The sequence below is a fragment of the Sylvia atricapilla genome, chromosome 3 (assembly GCF_009819655.1).
Source record: "Sylvia atricapilla isolate bSylAtr1 chromosome 3, bSylAtr1.pri, whole genome shotgun sequence".
NCBI lineage: Eukaryota > Metazoa > Chordata > Aves > Passeriformes > Sylviidae > Sylvia > Sylvia atricapilla.
This window is the reverse complement of record NC_089142.1, coordinates 35,978,731-35,996,716: the sequence shown is the minus strand read 5'-3', so window position 1 is coordinate 35,996,716 and position 17,986 is coordinate 35,978,731. Positions and strand designations below refer to the sequence as shown.

The following is a 17,986-nucleotide window of genomic DNA, read 5'->3' as shown; positions in this document are numbered from 1 at the left end:
ACTTGGCTTTGTGTTGTATATTATTGCAGTGTTTCATCAAGGTATTTATCGGCTTTCTCATTCAAGTGGTTCTAACAGTCACCATAAACTCATCCTATTAAAACTCATTATTTACAAAAATAAAGGCAGAATCAGCAGGGTTGTGAAGTCCAACCTGAGCAATGAGGTGTAAGAATATCCCCTCAAAATGTCAGGGTTTTAGAAATCATTGTAGCTTGACTTTTTTTGTCATATATTACAAAAATAAGTTTGTGCATTATTATTGTCATGGTCTAAGTCCATCCAGTGACCATTCAGCCACTCACTCACTCACTCACTCACTCACTCACTCACTTCTCCCCCCAGCAGCAGAACCTGGGAAGAATAGGAAGGGTAGAGGTAGAAAACTCATGAGTTGAGATAGATACAGTTTAATAGGGTAAGCAAAAGCCGTGCATACAAGCAAAGCAAGGAATGAATTCCCTGCTTCCCATGGGCAGGTGGATGTTCTGCCATCCCCAGGAAAGTAGGACCCCATCACACCTAACGCTGATTTGGGAAGACAAATGCCATCTCTGAAAACATCCTCCCCTTCCTCCTTCTTCCCCAGCTTTATATACTGAGCATGATGTTCCATGGTCTGGAATGTCCCTTTGGTCAGTTGGGGTCACCTGTCCCAGCTGTGTCTCCTCCCAAGCTCCCCCAGCCCCCTCCCCAGCCTGGCAGCACAAAAATCAGAAAAGGCCTTGACTCAGTGTAAGCCCTGCCCAGCAATAACAAAATCTGTATTATCAACCCTGTGTTCAGCACAAATCCAAAACACAGCTCCACACTAGCCACTGTGAAGAAAATTAATGCTACTCTAGCCAAAACAAATATATACTACAAATAGAAACCCTGAAGATTTCATTAAAGAATAAGATGTTATTCTGCTGTAAGAGACTTCTCTGATTTTAAGATCCAACATTCTTCTAAAAAAATCATTACAAGTACTGTGTAAAAGCTACAATGAGCAAGACTGAGCTCTCCTCTTTGGCTCAACCCTTCGGTTCGTAGGAGACTTGGCTAATGACAATCCATTCAGTCTAATGTAGTAGATGGGGATCAAAAAGAATTTCTATTTCCTACAAGTCCTGTAAATCTCTTGATGTTCTAGTGTCAGATTTGTGAGTAACTAGGAATTGCCTCTGAAATTTATGAAGAAAAATTTTACAATTTTTTGTAAATATGTTCTAGGCAAAAACCAAAACACAAATATGGGTGATTAAAATCAAGTTTGCTATTTCTAGTCTTAGTTTATCTGCACATTCTCTCTGTACAGTCTCAATGTTTTCAAGTATTAATAGGATTTCTAGATGTTTAAAAGATTTATAAATTTATAATCTTGCTCCCTACCCCCATTTTGCTAATAATGCTTGCATAGCATGTTTAATAATTTACATATCACTTAGATACCAGTATTTGATAAAGTCAGTATGCCAAATTCAGCCTCCAATGATATATTCCTTTGCTTGCCTACTATAGTGCAAAATACAAAGTAAAATTTTGATTATATCTTTCTTAATGTTGTTTTTAGGTAACATTCTGAGGCAAAGAAATTTGAACCATGGGGGAATCAGATCTGCTAAGAAACCAGTTTGGGCTTTGTTAGGCAGTGAAGTAGACATATGAATATATTACATATGATTATCATAAAATTAGGGCCTGGAAATGGAACAGTCATGCTGCTGCATTTTAGACAGTACATTTATAATGAGCTGTAATAAGGTAAACACTTTGAATGGATATAAGAGGAGGCATTACTTGTGATCATAAATGTGTGTTCAGTTCATGCTTTTGAAGCTCAATTTAACAAAGCAAACAAATTTCCTTAGAGTGTTGACACAGTTGTTCTCGGTGGTAAATTTTTATTTTTGGGGAAAAAACTTTAAGCAAATGGTTGTTTGGGATCTAAATGGAAGAAAAGAATATGATTCTTAATGGCTGTAATTTGAAAGCTGTGTGTTACCAGTAAAAGTGGGTTTAAAAGACTCACAATTACTTGATACTTTGGATTCTAGTTTAGATTTCTTTTGGTGTATTCTGATATGATTTGGCATCTTTCTGAAAGAGTATAAACCCACAGTTTCTGAGAACATTTCAGAAGCCAGATAAAAAAATAACGAGAATTGAGTTTAGGGCCCAATCCTGATGACACTATTGTGGGCTAATTGATCTTCTGAAGCTGCTCAAAGGCATATAACATACAAGGATAAGAGCTTCAGCTTCTAGAGATGGATCCCACATGAATAGCCATCAGATAGTGTCTGAACTTGTAAAAGTAGTTTTTCCTTCCATAGAAAGGCTGCTGGGAAGCTCCTGATAGCCCTGCCCTGTGGAGTCTCCCTCTAACCCATCCCTGGTTGCATGACAGCAAGTGATAGTCCCTTGTATGGTGTAATAAGTACAGGTAAAACAAGATTAACTTAGACTCCTACAATAGCAAGACCTTGGTACAGAGAATAGATGCAAAACAGTAATATGAGAAAGTACCCTGTAAAATCTATATGGGAAAAGCACAAACAGTTGTCTGGAAATCCATCCTATTCAAGGTGAATTCCAGCATGCGAAAGGCGGCAAATGTAGGAAAAACTTGTCCTATTCTGACACAATCATCTAAGTTCTTTTTCATTTATTTTGAAGTGTAGGGGTAGTGTTGCCAAAGTGATTATAAAATAGTGATAGCATTGCTTTGTCTCTGGAAGACTTGTTTGGGTTTCTACTGATAAATTATTAACAAGATTTCAGTGGCCCTGTGTCACAGGATTTCTTGGTAGCATGAGTGTAAGTACCTGAGGGGTAATTAAGATTGGGTTTAGAAAACCTAATGGGGGGTAAATGCTTTCCCTGTGGTGCGGCCACAAACTATCTCTTTCTTCCCCATTTCCAAACTGAGAATAATAAACCTTAAGAAGTTAATAATTTATGAATGAGCTAAGTGGTGTTTTCAAACTATATTCTTTACTAGTAATGTATAACTCTTGTCTCCTGGATCTTTGTGTCTCATTATGCAGCATTCCCTGTTTGGGGCAGGATCCCTTTTGCAAAAGCAGTCTTGAATGAAGCACAAATGCGGGTTAAGACTGGTTTTCATAAGCTAGCTCATGGCAAGCAGAGGTGCATTCCTCAAAATGTATCAGGCTGTGAGTGAAATATTTTCTCACAGAATCATTTCTTTATTATTATTTCAGCTTTTTTTTGCCAGATTGCACTGCATATCCTTGTTCTCTTACCCCTCAATACAGTTGCTTACCTTTCTGATGGGGTGGCTTTTTCTTCAGAAACCTCCTGTGAATTTCTTGTCCTTCATGGAAAGGTGTTTGGTGGGGTTTCTTGTTGTTGTTGCTTATTAGTTTTTTACATAACCTGCTGAACAGTTCTGCGGTCTCCTGTAGCCTTTTACTACTTTGCTTGCGTCTGCCTGTTTTTCTTTGGAACTTAAACACTTTCAAGTTTCAGTACTAACTCCAGAGATTATTACTATTATTATTAGCACAGTTATTTATGATGTGCCAAATGCAAGGTGGCTATCTTTGGCCTCTGCAAAGTTAACCCAGGTGCTTGCAGAGCATTGTTTTTACATCTTCCTACAAATTCATGAGCTGTAGAGCAGGTGAAGCTCTGTTTGCACCAAACACACATCCTCTCTGCAGTAAGGTCACACTGACAACTTGCTTTGAGTGCTCTGTTGCTGCTCTTTTAATGCCTGGGTGTTTCTGCAGTTCCTCTGAGAGTTTCTTGGTCTTTCATCAGCATGCTGAGGGTCAGAATTACATGAGCTGCTTTTCAATAAGACTTTATTTAAGAACTTGTCACAGCAGAGCCATGCCAAGTTCACAAATCAACACAGAATTCTTCCATTTCTCAGTGTTTACAGAGACTTACAGATTTTTTTCCTTTAATCCAGAGACCTGTGACGATTAGAGCGCAGGGGCAAGGGATATTGATCTAGGAGGACAGTAATTTATTACTTTGTTTCATTTAACTGTTCAAGATGTGTATGGACACCCAAATCTCTGTGTCCCATTCTAGATGTTGATTAAAAGAAAATGGGATTTTTTAAATCTTTAGAGTTCTCTCAGGAGTTAAGTGGAGATGGCAATGTCTAGGAGGAAGGTCAGCTGCTCTTTGAGTAATGTAGATGCCTGAGTTATAATGCCCAAAAGTGTTCAAAGAGTTTATTGGTTTGCTGTGGCAAATGGTTTTACCACTGAGTAAAATGAAACATATAAAAGTATTAAAAAAAAATTTAGAAGCGTGATCACTGAGCAAGACATTTGTGCAAACACATGTCTAGTTCCACATCTTGGTCTAAACAGCTACCAGTTAGTTACCTTTGTCATAGATACCAGTGTGTTCCTCTGAGAGTCAAAAGCAAAGCTCAGAAAAACATCGGTTTCTTGCAGATATTTCAAATGATGTTGTAAGGTCAGGTGTACAGGAGACCTTCTAGGATACATTAAGAAACTTATTTCCAGCTGGCACTGAAAGTCATTGAACTTGTAATATCACTGATAAGAGGAATGCTTTCTGATGTTTCCATCTGTCACTTGCCAGGAAAACCCCAGGACTCTAACCCATTAAATGTATCAGAAAGCAGTATCCATTTTTTAATTACCATATGTAAGAATGAGAGATTCTTTGAAAAAATAATATATATTAAAAAGAAAGACTAAATCATGAACTGAGAGTGCTAGACATTGGAAGTCAAAAACAAGCAAAAAAATTCTGCAATTTTAAAACCCCTCATTCTTGTAATTTGGAAGCATGATTTTTCTTTTTTTCTTTTCCCGCAATTCTACAGTGCTTGGTGTTAACATTGTGGTTTAATGAAGAATGAACAAAAGTGCTAAAATTTTATATTTCTTAATATTCTTTTTTCAGGAATGACATCTCAAAATTGGAGCATTTCCATTTCCAGTGTACATAAGAAGCAGCATAGTTGCGCTTAGAAGGCTTTATTAATGTTAAATAACCGTCTCAACTGCATTGTGTTTACCCAAGCTGATAACCATTTGTTGGGTAATACATTCCTTAAAAAGGAAACACAATCAGTATGTTTAGTTTAGCAAGAAATCAATGGTTAGATAAAATAATCTCTTGAATCATATAAAGAAATAGATATTAAGCTGCATTACAAAATCTGTTTGGGCTTGAGCAAAAATGCAAAGCAGATTAACTGATTAACTTTTTCCAACAGACAGTATTCATGTAGTTCAGTGTATACAATTTGTGTGAACAGGCATTTAGTAACCATCTTGTAAATTTTTTATTTTTTGAGAAGTTTGACTCTGAAAATCATGAGGTACTTTATGTGAATGGGGAAAAAGTTCTTCAAAAGCATCTGGACAAATAGTCCAAGAGTCCAAGGAAGACGCACTGAATGAACATCTCGGGATCTGTTTTAGGTGCTGGACTGTGCCCTGTAAATGCTGGGGCCTCTAATATCTTCATGTTTACTGACTGTCTCAGATATTCTTACTCAAATCATTAGAATTTCTTATATTCGTGACCTTACCAGCAACCACATGTAAGAGTGCTTTCAAAGGATCCTTGTTTCTCACAGCTCATTTCCTCTCAATTGCCTTGTTTTGGTACGAAAGTCCTTGGAGTTCATCACCTTTAAGTGTTTGGTCTTTAAAAAGATCTTGCTTTGAGCTTGGCTTATCTTTCTATCTTCAGAAACTATTTTATTTTGTTACTGCTGCTTCTTTATTTTTTTCTGTCTCCATCCTATTCCTTCAGGAAGTCTTGACCCCTCTTTGTTTCCTCAAATTCCCATGTAATTCTTCTTTTTGTTCCCTGACTGTTGTCATTGTGTCTCCCTGATTTTCAGATGTTGCCCTGTGCTATGTAGTCATAGTACCAGTGGGCAGCTTAATTCTCCCTGTTGTCTTGGACATTCCACACCACTGGAGTTTGGAAATAAAGTCTATTGTACTTTGCAGTTGTGGGCAGTTACAGCATTAGAGACTGATGCAGAAACTGGAATTTGAGATGTGGTGTTTTGCTATAGAGGTTTTATTTACTAGGCTGAATATATCCCAATACCCTCAGGACAGGGAGCTTGCACATCTCATGGTTTTGGACAGTTCTTACAAAAATGTGATCAGTTTTTGCAGGGTGACCTCCTAAGGGAGGTGTGGGACTCCAGTTCTCCTGCAGTAAGAGACTAGAAATCAACTAAAAGGTTTCTCCTTTATGACAACACATCCGATCATTTATTTTGGGATGTGCCTTTTCACTTGTTTGTTTGCTTTGGTTGTGGGAATGTGTCCTAATGGAGAAAATGTAGTTCTGATATCAGTAAGAGGAAGAATTACTTTCTGGGCCATATGTAGCATCTCTAAACTTTTCTTGCCTGCAGGCATTGGAACGTATGTTTAAAAAAAGAAAACAAACAGTTTGTGTATTTGAGCATATCAAAAGGAAATGCCTTCATTGCTCATGCTAGCTATAAAAAGGCAGGTTCTTCTTAGAAAATAGAAACCCATTGCATTTAGAATACATCTTGCCTTTGTGTTATGGTTCCTTTCACTTTTTAATTCTGTATTTGAAAATAAATATGTTTTTAATTTTGTAGGATTTCAACAGCTGCTTTTGCTCATTTTTTCTCTCATGGAAGTGAAGGTTTTCTCTGTCTGCTATTATGATATTTTCTTCTGGGACCTTAAAAATTACTGATGACTAGGGGTATGGAGTAAGAATAGAAATGTGTGGATTGAAGAATGTTTTTCTGTCTGTGTTTGGTAATAGGGGGAAAGTGCAGCAAAAAGCCATTTAAAGGGAGAAAGAATTTGAAATAGAATGTTTTAAGATTTTGCTTGCAAACATCACGTTCTTTAAAAGGGATTATTTGCTAAACTGAAATAATTTCAATTGCTTAGAAAAAAACATTCATATGGAAACATAAGGCTTCTTTCAGCCATGTCTCCATTTATCTAAAGGCTTATCTCTGTTTTTCTTTCTAAAGAACTTGAAAATGGGGAAAGTAGATGCATTTGTGCAATTTAAGCCTGTTCACTGTAGACATGCTTTCTGAAATACTAACTTAATAACCTTAAAATTTGAATTTGCATTGTTTGTGCCTCTTATGTAGGGTAAGGGCTTGCTCAGGGATTTCATTCTTTTTCAGGGTTAAGGGTGATGAGACTAATGTTTGAGTGGAATGATGGAACAGTCTGACAGTCAGGTGCCTTGTGAAGAGGCACAGAAAAGTGTTGACTGCTGGTAGTCAGCAGAGATAGTAAAGGCATCTTCATGACACTGGAGCTAACTACATTCAATTTAAATGGTTTCTTCTTTCTCAGCTGGATATATTAGGGTTTTTTTCACATTTTGCTCTAATTATAATAAATTGTGGCTGCATATTACTCATTTCAAAATGACTCTGTAATTCAGCCTGGCAAGAAAATTGGAAATGGGTTAGATATTTTAATTTTTTAAAATATATTTTTAATTTCTTTCAGAACATAGAGGATAGGAGGAGCTTGGAAAATGAGAGATTTCCTAAGCCTTAATTGGCTTCATTCTTAGAAAAAGAAATAAGCTTATGCCACTGAAGTTCTTCCCAGTGAAAGGCCCAGATGATGATGGTGGGGGAAGCCTTTCTCAGCAGGGCGGGGAAGATATAACCATGTAATTTGACATTCTTAGGCAATAGTCTTGTATTACACTAGTCTGATTTGATAATGAACTATTGCTGAAATGGGGATGCAGCTCAAGTACATTTTTTCCAACCACACCTTGCAGACTAGCAGTAATGCAGTGAATCAGCTTCCAAAAGGATCCTTCTCTGTGTTTTTGGAAATTATATCTGTTGGGCAGATAGGCTGGTTCCTGATAATTAGATCAAGTACGGGCAGGAACACTGAACATTGCTGCTGCTGAATTTTCTTGCTCTTGAAAAGAAATAAGTGTACAATAAGTCCTTGCCCGGGACACAGTTGTTGCCCAGACCAGTGCTACTTTTCTGATGCACACCACCTCTGACCGCCCCATGTCCAAGACTTTGATCCTTTGGGATTCTAATTCTGACTGACTGTCTGAAAATAGGCTAAGGAATAAATGTTTAATTAAGGCAGGCTCCACGGAGTCCTTAGTGTGGTGGGAGTTTCTGTCTTGAAATTGCTGAATGCTGGTTCAAGGCCTTTTATCAGCAGTATGGCAGAAACACTGGCACTGTACCAGCTCTGAGGATAAGCATTTTGGCTGTGAACTGCCATCATTCCTAATTCACCTTCTGTGAAGCACTAGAAGCTAGAAGAAGTACCTCTCAAGAAGAGAAGTGATGGTGCATTATTTGAATACTGCTATGGACTGTAATATTTGAAGGGAAGAAGGAGGGAGGAACACAGTGCCAGGGGAGACTCGAGAAAACACTGTGCTGAGCAGCTCAGAATGAATTCCCAAAGGAAGGGAATTTCTAGACAGTTAAATTTAGGGTCTCCCTGTCCCACTTTGAATCTGAAATACCAGAATGTAGCATGATAGGTAGATGTAGGGTGTGAATTATGGATACAAGAATTCCTGCAGCCTTGTTCACTCCTTTGTATAAACAATACCTATTTAGAAATCTACTAAGAGGCAATAGTGGAGGAGTGGTTTTAATACTGAAAGTATGTATTGTTCAGAATACTTGTAGTTTTAATCAAATGCCCAGCAGTTGCTAAAAGGTTCTTTTATGTTGGAATAAGTACCTTTGTAAGATTAAGGTCACTTAAGAAAGTAGAGAGAAGAGTAGGTGCTGTATTTCTTCCTTTGTAAAGTAATTACTACAACTTGAAATTGTTAAAGGCTGTGATCACCAGTTTTCTAATGGGAAAATTCATTTAAGTCAGTGCTTTGGCAGGTGTTCATATTTTGTGGAAAGATCCATCTTCCAGATTGCTAATGAATGGCCAAGCAAGTCTCTCGATAGTTAATAATATTGCTTAATTGCCACAGTCAGATTAAGCTGCCATCTAATTTATTGCTATTCTGAGCATCTGAACCCTTGAAGAATGATAGGTCATGAGAAAACCTTATGAGGTGGGTGGTTAGTTGAAGTCATTACCTGCAATTTTATGCATTTCCTTCTCTATCAGGTGATCTTTCTAACATTTCCCTGCTTTGGCAGAAAATCAGATATGTGGCTATACCCCCTGCTGCCCTCACTTGACTAGGCAGCTGTTTTCAAAATAATATACCTTCCCAAGGCACTGCACAGGCAGGAGTTTCTTCCTGAGTTTATGTATCCATAGTACACTGGAAAAGGATGTGTTTTCCTGCATACACCAAATGAAACATAATGCATCCATAAGCATGTGTCAGTCAAACCTCTGGACTGCATGTAGCTTTTCAGTGCAGATGGAAAAAGTGCAGTGCTGTGCAGAGCATTCTGCAGAGGAAAAGATTGCTAATCTGAGCAATCTAATCATCAACAGAAGGCACAGATTTCACTTAGGGAATAAATGATTTGAGGAAAAAAACTCTTTGCAGATGCAGGAATGGATAAAAAATAGTGTGTGACTCAAAAACCTGACTCAAACTCTGTCAGTCCTGCAGCAGGACAGGACTCGATTGTAAGCGAGTTTTACAAAATTTTCTTAAAGTTCCATGTTCACTTGACAAGTAGAATCCTAGGGTTCCTTATCCAGGAGTTAACACAAGTATTCAGATTAAATATCAACAATGTTAGGATTCTGCTTATCAAATCTTGTACTGTGCAGTATAGGAGGACTTGATCCATGCTCAGGACCATTTCCTTAATTAATTGTCTTTATCTGGGAGTTAATGGAAAAGGGGTTCATGGGTTTTTCTACTGTCTGTGTTATTAAGCTGTCTGGAGACAGCTATGGCCTTTTACAAATCTGTATCTCTGACAGTAGTAAATTCCTGTGTCACTGCTCAGGAGCAAGTAGACAACAGAGGTGAAAAATTATGCTAATGAATTGCAATAACCACCTCCTTTTTATGAGAGCGCTTATGCATAAGATCCTAAATCCAAAGTGTTGCATTACCTTGTACAGCTTTTTATTGGTAAACTATAGCAACTAAACACAGCTAGCAGTTAAATACAGCTTTATACTGCTGAAGAGGCTCTTTGGAACAAAGTGAAGTGTATGGGTAAAATTGTTAAAGCGTTAGATAAGGTTCTCAGGTTTCCATGGTTACATGAAAATTTTTGCATTGTATTATAGATTAGGATGCATAGGATGAAGTAGCCAAAACAACTACGAAGTCCAATGCATATAAACTACATTTCCAAACCACACAGTGTTGCCAAATAGAAAGACAAATAGCTCAAGGTATTGGCTGCTGACAAATCTATGAATCAGTAGAGTCCTGAAGGAGATTTAGAATATATATAATTTGAAAGTCTGCATTATTTTGAAGTTACAACCTTAATTTTTAAAGACAAATGGGGAAAAAAAAAAAAAAAAAAAAAAAAAAAAAAAAAAAAAAAAAAAAAAAGAGAAAACCTCAGTCATGTAAAGAGTGGAATGATTTTTTGTTAGCTTTTTCCAATATTGAAGTCTGACATTTTGCTGTGAGACCTTCAACAAAGAAGAAACATGGATAATACATTTCGTGCACTTAGGCTGGCAGCAGCACTTAAACTGGAAGCAGTTTATTCCCATGGAAACCTATTTGCATTTGGACCAGAAGTGACTTTTTTTCCCCCTCTGTTAGCATTGCTGATGTTTTAGCATAATATAATTGCTGAATATTGACAGCAAATTTGAAAAGTATTTTTTAAAATGTTGAGTAGCTGAGCATATGTAAAATGGAGATGTATTCTGTGCAATTTTTTTGTGTAGGTTGGAGGCATGTTGCTGAAAAATGCAGGGTAGCTTTTGATCTTCTATTATTTATGCCTAAAAGAAAGAAAAAAAAACCCCAATGAATTAAAATCTGTTTATCCTAATCAATTATTTTTATACAGGTGACAAAAGAACTCAAACAATATGACAACAAAATTATAGAGTGCAAGTTTGAGAACAACAGCTGGGTCTTCATGAGACAGAGGATAGACAAAAGCTTTCCAAATGCCTACAGCACTGCCATGGGTGAGTAGAACAATTTGCTTTAGAAGTTTCTCAGGCTGAAATTTTAATATTTTACCTCTGTTGTGTTTTAAGTAGGAAAGGCGCTCTATGTTCTCATTCCCCTAACTTATAATAGTAATGCCTCACCTTATGTCACCACTAGTTTTAAGATAGCATAAATCCTCTTGCTGCACAGTTATTTGATACAGTCAAACCAATGCTCTGATGCAGAATTTAACTGGTAACAGAGAATCAAGTGCCTAAATCTTTGCAGAACTGCAAACACTTGATGACTTTAAATGGCAGGGCATGCCTTTCAAGTCAGAGCCAAGAAAGTTTTTATTGACAGTAGCATCACTTCAGCTGACACCAGTGCCTTGCGTTGTGTTGGCTTGCTGGGATGTAATGCAAACTGGCACATTATGAGTGGAATTAGGTAAACAAAAAATCCATTAAAATGCCAAAACCATTATTTGGCAGATGGGCTAGAGAATTAATAGGAGAAAAATGTCATCTTGGGCTTCGACAATAGTTACACAAACAATGAAGCAGGGAAACTAATGAAAGGTGAGGGTATAGTCATGCAGAGTTGCAAGACTTTTATGTTCCTCTACCAAAAAATGTTTTGCCAAGTATTATAAATTAAAGGATGATATTTACTTTCAGATTAAGTGTAAGAATTTGTGTAGAAGTGTGTGCAAGGCTGAGTAGCAATAAACATAATGATACTGACTTTTGTTAAGTGCCAAATTAAAGTTTAATCATATTTAAGACCATGCTAATTACTAGGGCTGATGTAGGATTTTCTCTAGACCCTTCTACTTGTATTTCTGCCTGAGCAGTGAGTAGATTTTCTTGAATAAACACAATGTGGTCATTTTGCCAGGAGATAATAAATCTGTTGGCACCTTAGGGAACCAGCACAGAATGTAGCTGAAATACTTGCTGAGGAGTCCTGTCAGGAAAGAGGAATGGACCACAAAAGTCATACAAGTACAATGACATCTCTTTGTGACCATGACCTAAATTTTTCTTCTCTGGTTCACCTTAGTGTTTCAATAATCAGTTTTCACTGGAGTTTTCTCTTTTCTTTTTTTTTCTTTTTTTTTTTTTTTTTTTTTTTTTTCTTTCTTTTTTTTATGAACAGCATATTCTTCTTCATTCTTAAGAGCATATGTATTTGTCCTTTTTCTCTTCTCCTTTTTTCCATTTGTACAGCACTTTTATTATTCCTGACCTTTTCTTCTCCCAAAACACAGTGAACTTCTTAAAAATCAAAATTAAAAAAAAAAAAATAATGCTACAGGAAGAATTTTTAAGATATATTTCAAATTTTCTGTAGGAATTTTCAGAACAGCAAGTTTTCTTTTGGCTTTGAGTTTTCACTTTTGATCATTTGTCAGAATCTCCAGAAGTTATACTTTTATCATTTGAGCCTTCTTTCTCTAGATCCTCTCTCCTCTATTAGCTTTCTCTTGATGAAAAATGCTATTTATTTTTCCCCATGGTTGAAAGAGCAACAAAATAAGCATCTGTCAGAATCTTGCTTTTGGACTTTGTTACATTTCAAATTGAAAACAGGAGGTCTTTTTGAGTGATTAAGCCAAGGCAGGGCTTAATTGATTAAGCCTTTTTATCAATTAAACTTTGAGCAATTAAAAGTTGATACTGTGTTACACCAGTTTCCCTGTGACTCGAATTCTGTTCCTAAATTACTGGTAATCATGATGCTTCCCAGCTGCTAAAGTCAATTACTGTGCAACTCTTAAAGCACCTTTTCAGCAAAAATTGTGAGAGAATTAAAAATGATGCTAGAAAGCTGCTTTATTAATTGTAAAGTAATCCTTTGGTTCTGGTATTCTGCAGGAAAGAAAGGAATGCTTTTGAGAATCACTGTTATTCATAACAATGTTACATTGCAAGTACATTTTAAGAAGTCCTAACATTTAGTACTCTAGGGGGTCAGTAGATTGTTTTGCATGGAAATTGCATCCTTACTGTGGCCAGCCCTTACATGCTATCAATTATCCTCTAATCATTTTGTGCTTTCTTCCAAGATTGTTGTAGATTTCCCACTTAATTTCATGCTTCTTTTTTCCTTTTTTTTCCCCCATCTGAGTCTCTCAGGATTAATTACGGGAATACAAAGTTACATAGAAAAGTATTAAAAAATATTTCATTTGTTTCAAGTGAAGTAAGCCTATTTATTTGTTCCATAAAATCCCATGGGCTATGCCTTACAAATTGTGGTCTGGAGAGTTGTGTTAATTACCGCAGGAGTGCCTGTGCATGGGTGCCTTGGCCACCACGCAGCACTGTGGCTGTTCCTCCACCATATGGTCTGGCTTTCTAGACATGCCATTGGCTTGGTGTCAAGTCTTTCTGCCCTATGAAGGTACATGGATTAAAAAAAAAGGACATGCATTGGAGATTTAGAGTATTTGTAGAACTTAATGGTGAAAAAAATAAGTAACCATAATTCTGACGTTTTCAGTATTAGAGGCCAGTCTTGTTTCCATCTGCTTGGATTTGATGTGTGTTTCAAAGCCATGTCTCACAAGGCCTGTGTTGCTGTTCCTTGTCTCAATAGGATGTCAGTTCATGGTGGTTTTATAGTTGCTTCAGGAGGCCTTACACACGCACACACACACACACATACTCTTTTAGTTTGTTTTAGAAAGAGAGACTCCCATGAGAGTAGAGGCCCATGGCATTGCTTTGCTCTCTGGGGGGCAGAGCAGAGATTCGTGACTCCAGACACAACCACCTTGTCAAAGCGTGTGTTTAAGGCTTAATACTTGAGCCAGGGTATGTTGTTATTTTGCCAAGAAGGGGTGAAGTTATTGAAGTGCCGACTAGAACAAATCAGTTTAGTTACATGAGAATGTGTTCTTTGTTCCCAGCTGTCTGCAACAGCATCCAGAATCCGGTGACGAAGGAGATGCTGTTTGAGTTCATTGACCGCTGTGTAGCAGCTTCCCAAGGACAGACGCGGAAGCACCACCTTGACCCTGACACTGAACTCATGCCACCCCCGCCGCCCAAAAGGCCCCGTTCCATAACATAGGGCCTTGGTCTCAGAGGATCTGTGTGTGTGTACAGTTCTGCAGAAGGTGAAGGCTGGAAAAACAGAGATCTGAATTGCTGTAAATACTTGTGTGTGTTTTTTCAGTTTGGTTTTCGTTTTGTTTTGTTTTTTCTGAATTCCGCATACAAATGGACATTGTTTTGTAGCTGATAAATTCAACCTTGCATTATGGTATTTGAAGATTAAATTTCCAAAGGTTTAGACAAGAACCAAGTACAACGAAGTCAGTGGAAAGCTGCCTTGTTTATACATGGATCTCTTTTCACCTTTATTTTATGATGTCAGCAATCTGGAACTGAGGAAATATTTGGATGCCGTACTTTTTAGGAGCTGTGTTTAAAAAAAAGCAGAAGTGGTTTTTTTTACTGTTGTTATTAAACTGACTGTGATTTGTCACCCATAGTATAACAGATCATAGTTACCCTGCATTTCTGAGACTTGTGTTTAACAGCAAACAGCAGTGTTGTTTGTGTTTTCTGTTGATTAAAAAACTAAGCCGCCTTAGATTATTCTAATTTCAAAATTAGCTGGGTTTTTGTTGTTGAAATATTAAAAAAGTGAATTCTTTTTGTAAATAGTGTCCCTTTGAAACAAGGGAGTGTGCTGGATGTTTGCTTTTTCCCCATGTTTGAACCTAATGCCAAATGTATAGTGGGCTGATTTTAGCTTTGCCTTTTTATCTGTAGATCAGAAATGTACCAAATCCTTAGTATTAAGGTCTCTGTTAAAGAGACAGTTTCTAGTACAGAGCTTAGTTCTCCACAGTGATACCATTGTAAATACTACTAAAAAGTGCACATCACTGTGATATGCAAGAGTAATAAGCATAGCTGATAATGAAGTCTTGCATCCAGGCACAAAAACAACAAAACAAATGCCAGGCAACTCCTGTGTAAAGGAGAAGGTAGTTTCAGTGGAAGAGAGCCACATCAGACAGAAGGTCTGCTGATCTACACAATGGCAGGGCAAAAGTAAGTAATTTTGGGGCAGTGGATGAGTGTCCCAGGGAACAGGACACTCATTTTCAAAGATGGGGTTGGCTGTCCTGTGGCACTGTGCACATCCTCTGACTGGGATTCTTTCTTACCAAATGAAGAAGCACATGAATGCCCTAATGGCTTCTGTTTCAGCGGACTGGCAGATGTTCATAATATTAGTTTTGAGAAGCTGCCGTCTGGCTGTCTAAAGGAGGAGTTGTTCTGAGCTGGGATTAATTGGAAACCAAATGCAGATTTTGAAGTTTACTGTCCATTTATCAAGCAGGGATTGAATTGGCTCTTTCTATCATTTACTTAGTGTGTGAGTCATTCATCCATTCAGTAGTCTAATTAGTGAAGGTCATTAATTTGTTATAACTAAAATGCATTTCTGTTTAAATGAGTTTTCATGTTTGTAAACAAAATTTACTCCTGTTTTTTAAAATTTTTTTCTATATGGAAACTTTATGACTTTGCTTTGTGGTGGCTTCTCTGGTTGTTTCAACCTGTTGTATAAATGCACACGGCATCATTTAGATGGCGTTCCTGGTTTCTCTTTGTGGGATATTCCATATGTGTTTTAGAGAACTGAAGGAGTTATATAAGTTACTTTTTATACTATGGTAAAACTTGAGGGGAAAAAATGCTTTCATCAAAGTTCTTCTTTTCAACTGTACATAGTTTCTGCACATTATCTATTGAAAAGATGTAATATCACCTATGCAAGATTGCAAAATGATCTCTTTAAAAGAGCCTTATTAATTTGATGTGAAAACCTATGCATCCTCTGTGCATCTTGCATCGAAACACACAGTTAATTATTTCTTCGCTCAGTATGAATAATTTCCCCCAGATTATACTTGTCAGTGAGATTGTCATAGCACATACTTTGTCACTGATCTCCATGGTTCATGGCAATTGCAGTGTGTGTGATGATTGCAGCCTTCTCCATGAGGTTAGGACATTTCATTTTTAAAAGAATGTGTCCAGGTTATTTCTGTCTTTCTCCTTCCCAGCTCTCGCATCTTGTATTTCAAGAAGACTTAGTTTCTGATTTACCTTTTACTTCAGAGCGGCAGCACAGCAAGCTGTCTTCCATGTGCATTCCATTAAGTCCATGTATGTGTTTTGGCCCTTGCATTTTGACAGTGTCTTTTTTCCCACTCTCTGTTTGAAATGGATATTTTGAAAGAATAATGATTCTGAGAAGGTACAGGGCTCCACGTTCACATTTGGCTGTCAAACTCGTCTTGCGCTGTGACCTGTAGCTTTTCAGAGAGGTCAATCACCTTTGCTTTTCTGGAAGGGGAGGCTCCTGGGGAAGGTTTGAATGAAGGTGGTGAAAACAAATGGACTTCTACTTGGCCCAGATAAGTTTAATGCCGTGAGAAATGCAAACCTCTTTTCTCTGCTACTAGATATTCAAGAGATTGAAGCTAAAAAGCAAAGAAGAGTCTGTGCCAGGAAAATAATAATGATGATGAAAAACAATACCCTGACTTGTCTGTTCTTTGGTGTACAGCATGAGTTCATCCACTGTTTTGTCATTTGTTAAATATATAATTAAAATTTGGGTTCAGTGGAGTTTCCAGAAAATGTAAGTACATTCCTCTAAAAACCGTGTATTAAGTATTTTAATAAAGTCAATGGTTTAAAATACTTTCCCTAAAGATGTATTTGCTTTTGATGCCTTTCCAGTGGTACTGTGGTACCAGAGCAAAGTACACGGATACCTCAGTGTTACTGGTGTTCAGTCCTCCAAGAAAATGATCCACAATTTTCAGTGGCTCTTCTCTGAGGTAGGAGCCCCCCCCCCAGCCCAGCGGTGGCCATGATCCACTGTGCTCTTTTAAAGTGCAATTTGATCTTGCTGCAAATAGAACCAGAAGGAAACCACTTGGTGCCTGAAGTACATCTTCTGTGACAGGCTAATGTTATGTAGCTTATCCATTCAGTGTTAAATGCAGCTGCAGGAAAAGTTGTGCAAGAGGTCTGCAGAAGTCTTCCCTGACAATTTATCTTCAGCATGACCCTCCAGCTGGTAGCCCACCTACTTGGATCAGCTCCTGGACTTGTAATGAGGCAGTTTTCTTTTTCAAGTTGCAGCTGTCTAGGTGGCACTTTCCAGGAACTAAAAAACCTATCTTGATTTTTATAATTTCTTTCTAATTAAGATCCTGCCTCCACTGCTGTTATGTTCTTGTTACATGTGTGATTCTTGTGGTGTTTCTCTCAACTGTTTCTGACTTTGCAGTGCTTCAGTGCAAATGCCAAACCAGATCTGACATTTGAGCACACCAGGAGAAATATGGTAGCTTCTCTATCCCCTGCTCAGTCCTCTACTCTGTATGCATTAAGGAAGGGGATTGATGTATCTGGGCCAGCACGTCTCACTGTGTAGTTTGTGTTGACTTGGTTGTTTACTGGAGCAGTCCTTCAGGATCCCTGCTCCTCTGTGTGGCAGCTCTTCACTTCTGTGCCTAAGAGGCGTGACTTTATATTTGCATAATGTGTAAGGCATAATTTTCTCTTACAACCTCAGAGTATTCTCAAAGGTGATGGCACAGCAAGGTAATTTCCTAGGATTCATCTATACTCAGCAGAGAGAGAAAGGGAGCTGAAATAAGATTTGTTCCTTTTGCATCTCTTATGCGGGTTTTTGTCTCTTCAGTGCTTCCTCTCAATTCTTTCTAAATCAGTATGATGTGTCACATTTTATGTTACTCCCCTGTCTTATTAGGATTTTGTGAGCGAAGTGTTAAATATTTTTATTTCATAGCATTGAAACTCTTGAAATATCAGTTAAATTTATAAGGTCATTAAAAATATCCAATTAGTTGGTCAAGAGCTATTTATTTTCAATGCATTATATT

The 17,986-nt window shown here is 37.6% G+C and overlaps 1 protein-coding gene across 1 annotated transcript in view; it reads left to right on the top strand.

Moving 5' to 3' along the window:
- Window positions 1-16,772, top strand: part of RNGTT (RNA guanylyltransferase and 5'-phosphatase) — a 168,576-nt gene extending 151,804 nt beyond the window's left edge. The window contains 2 exon segments of the mRNA XM_066315130.1: window positions 10,946-11,069; window positions 13,952-16,772. Coding sequence (XP_066171227.1) covers window positions 10,946-11,069; window positions 13,952-14,115 — 288 coding nt within the window. The 3' untranslated portion in view covers window positions 14,116-16,772.
- The last annotated feature ends 1,214 nt before the right edge of the window (window positions 16,773-17,986 follow it).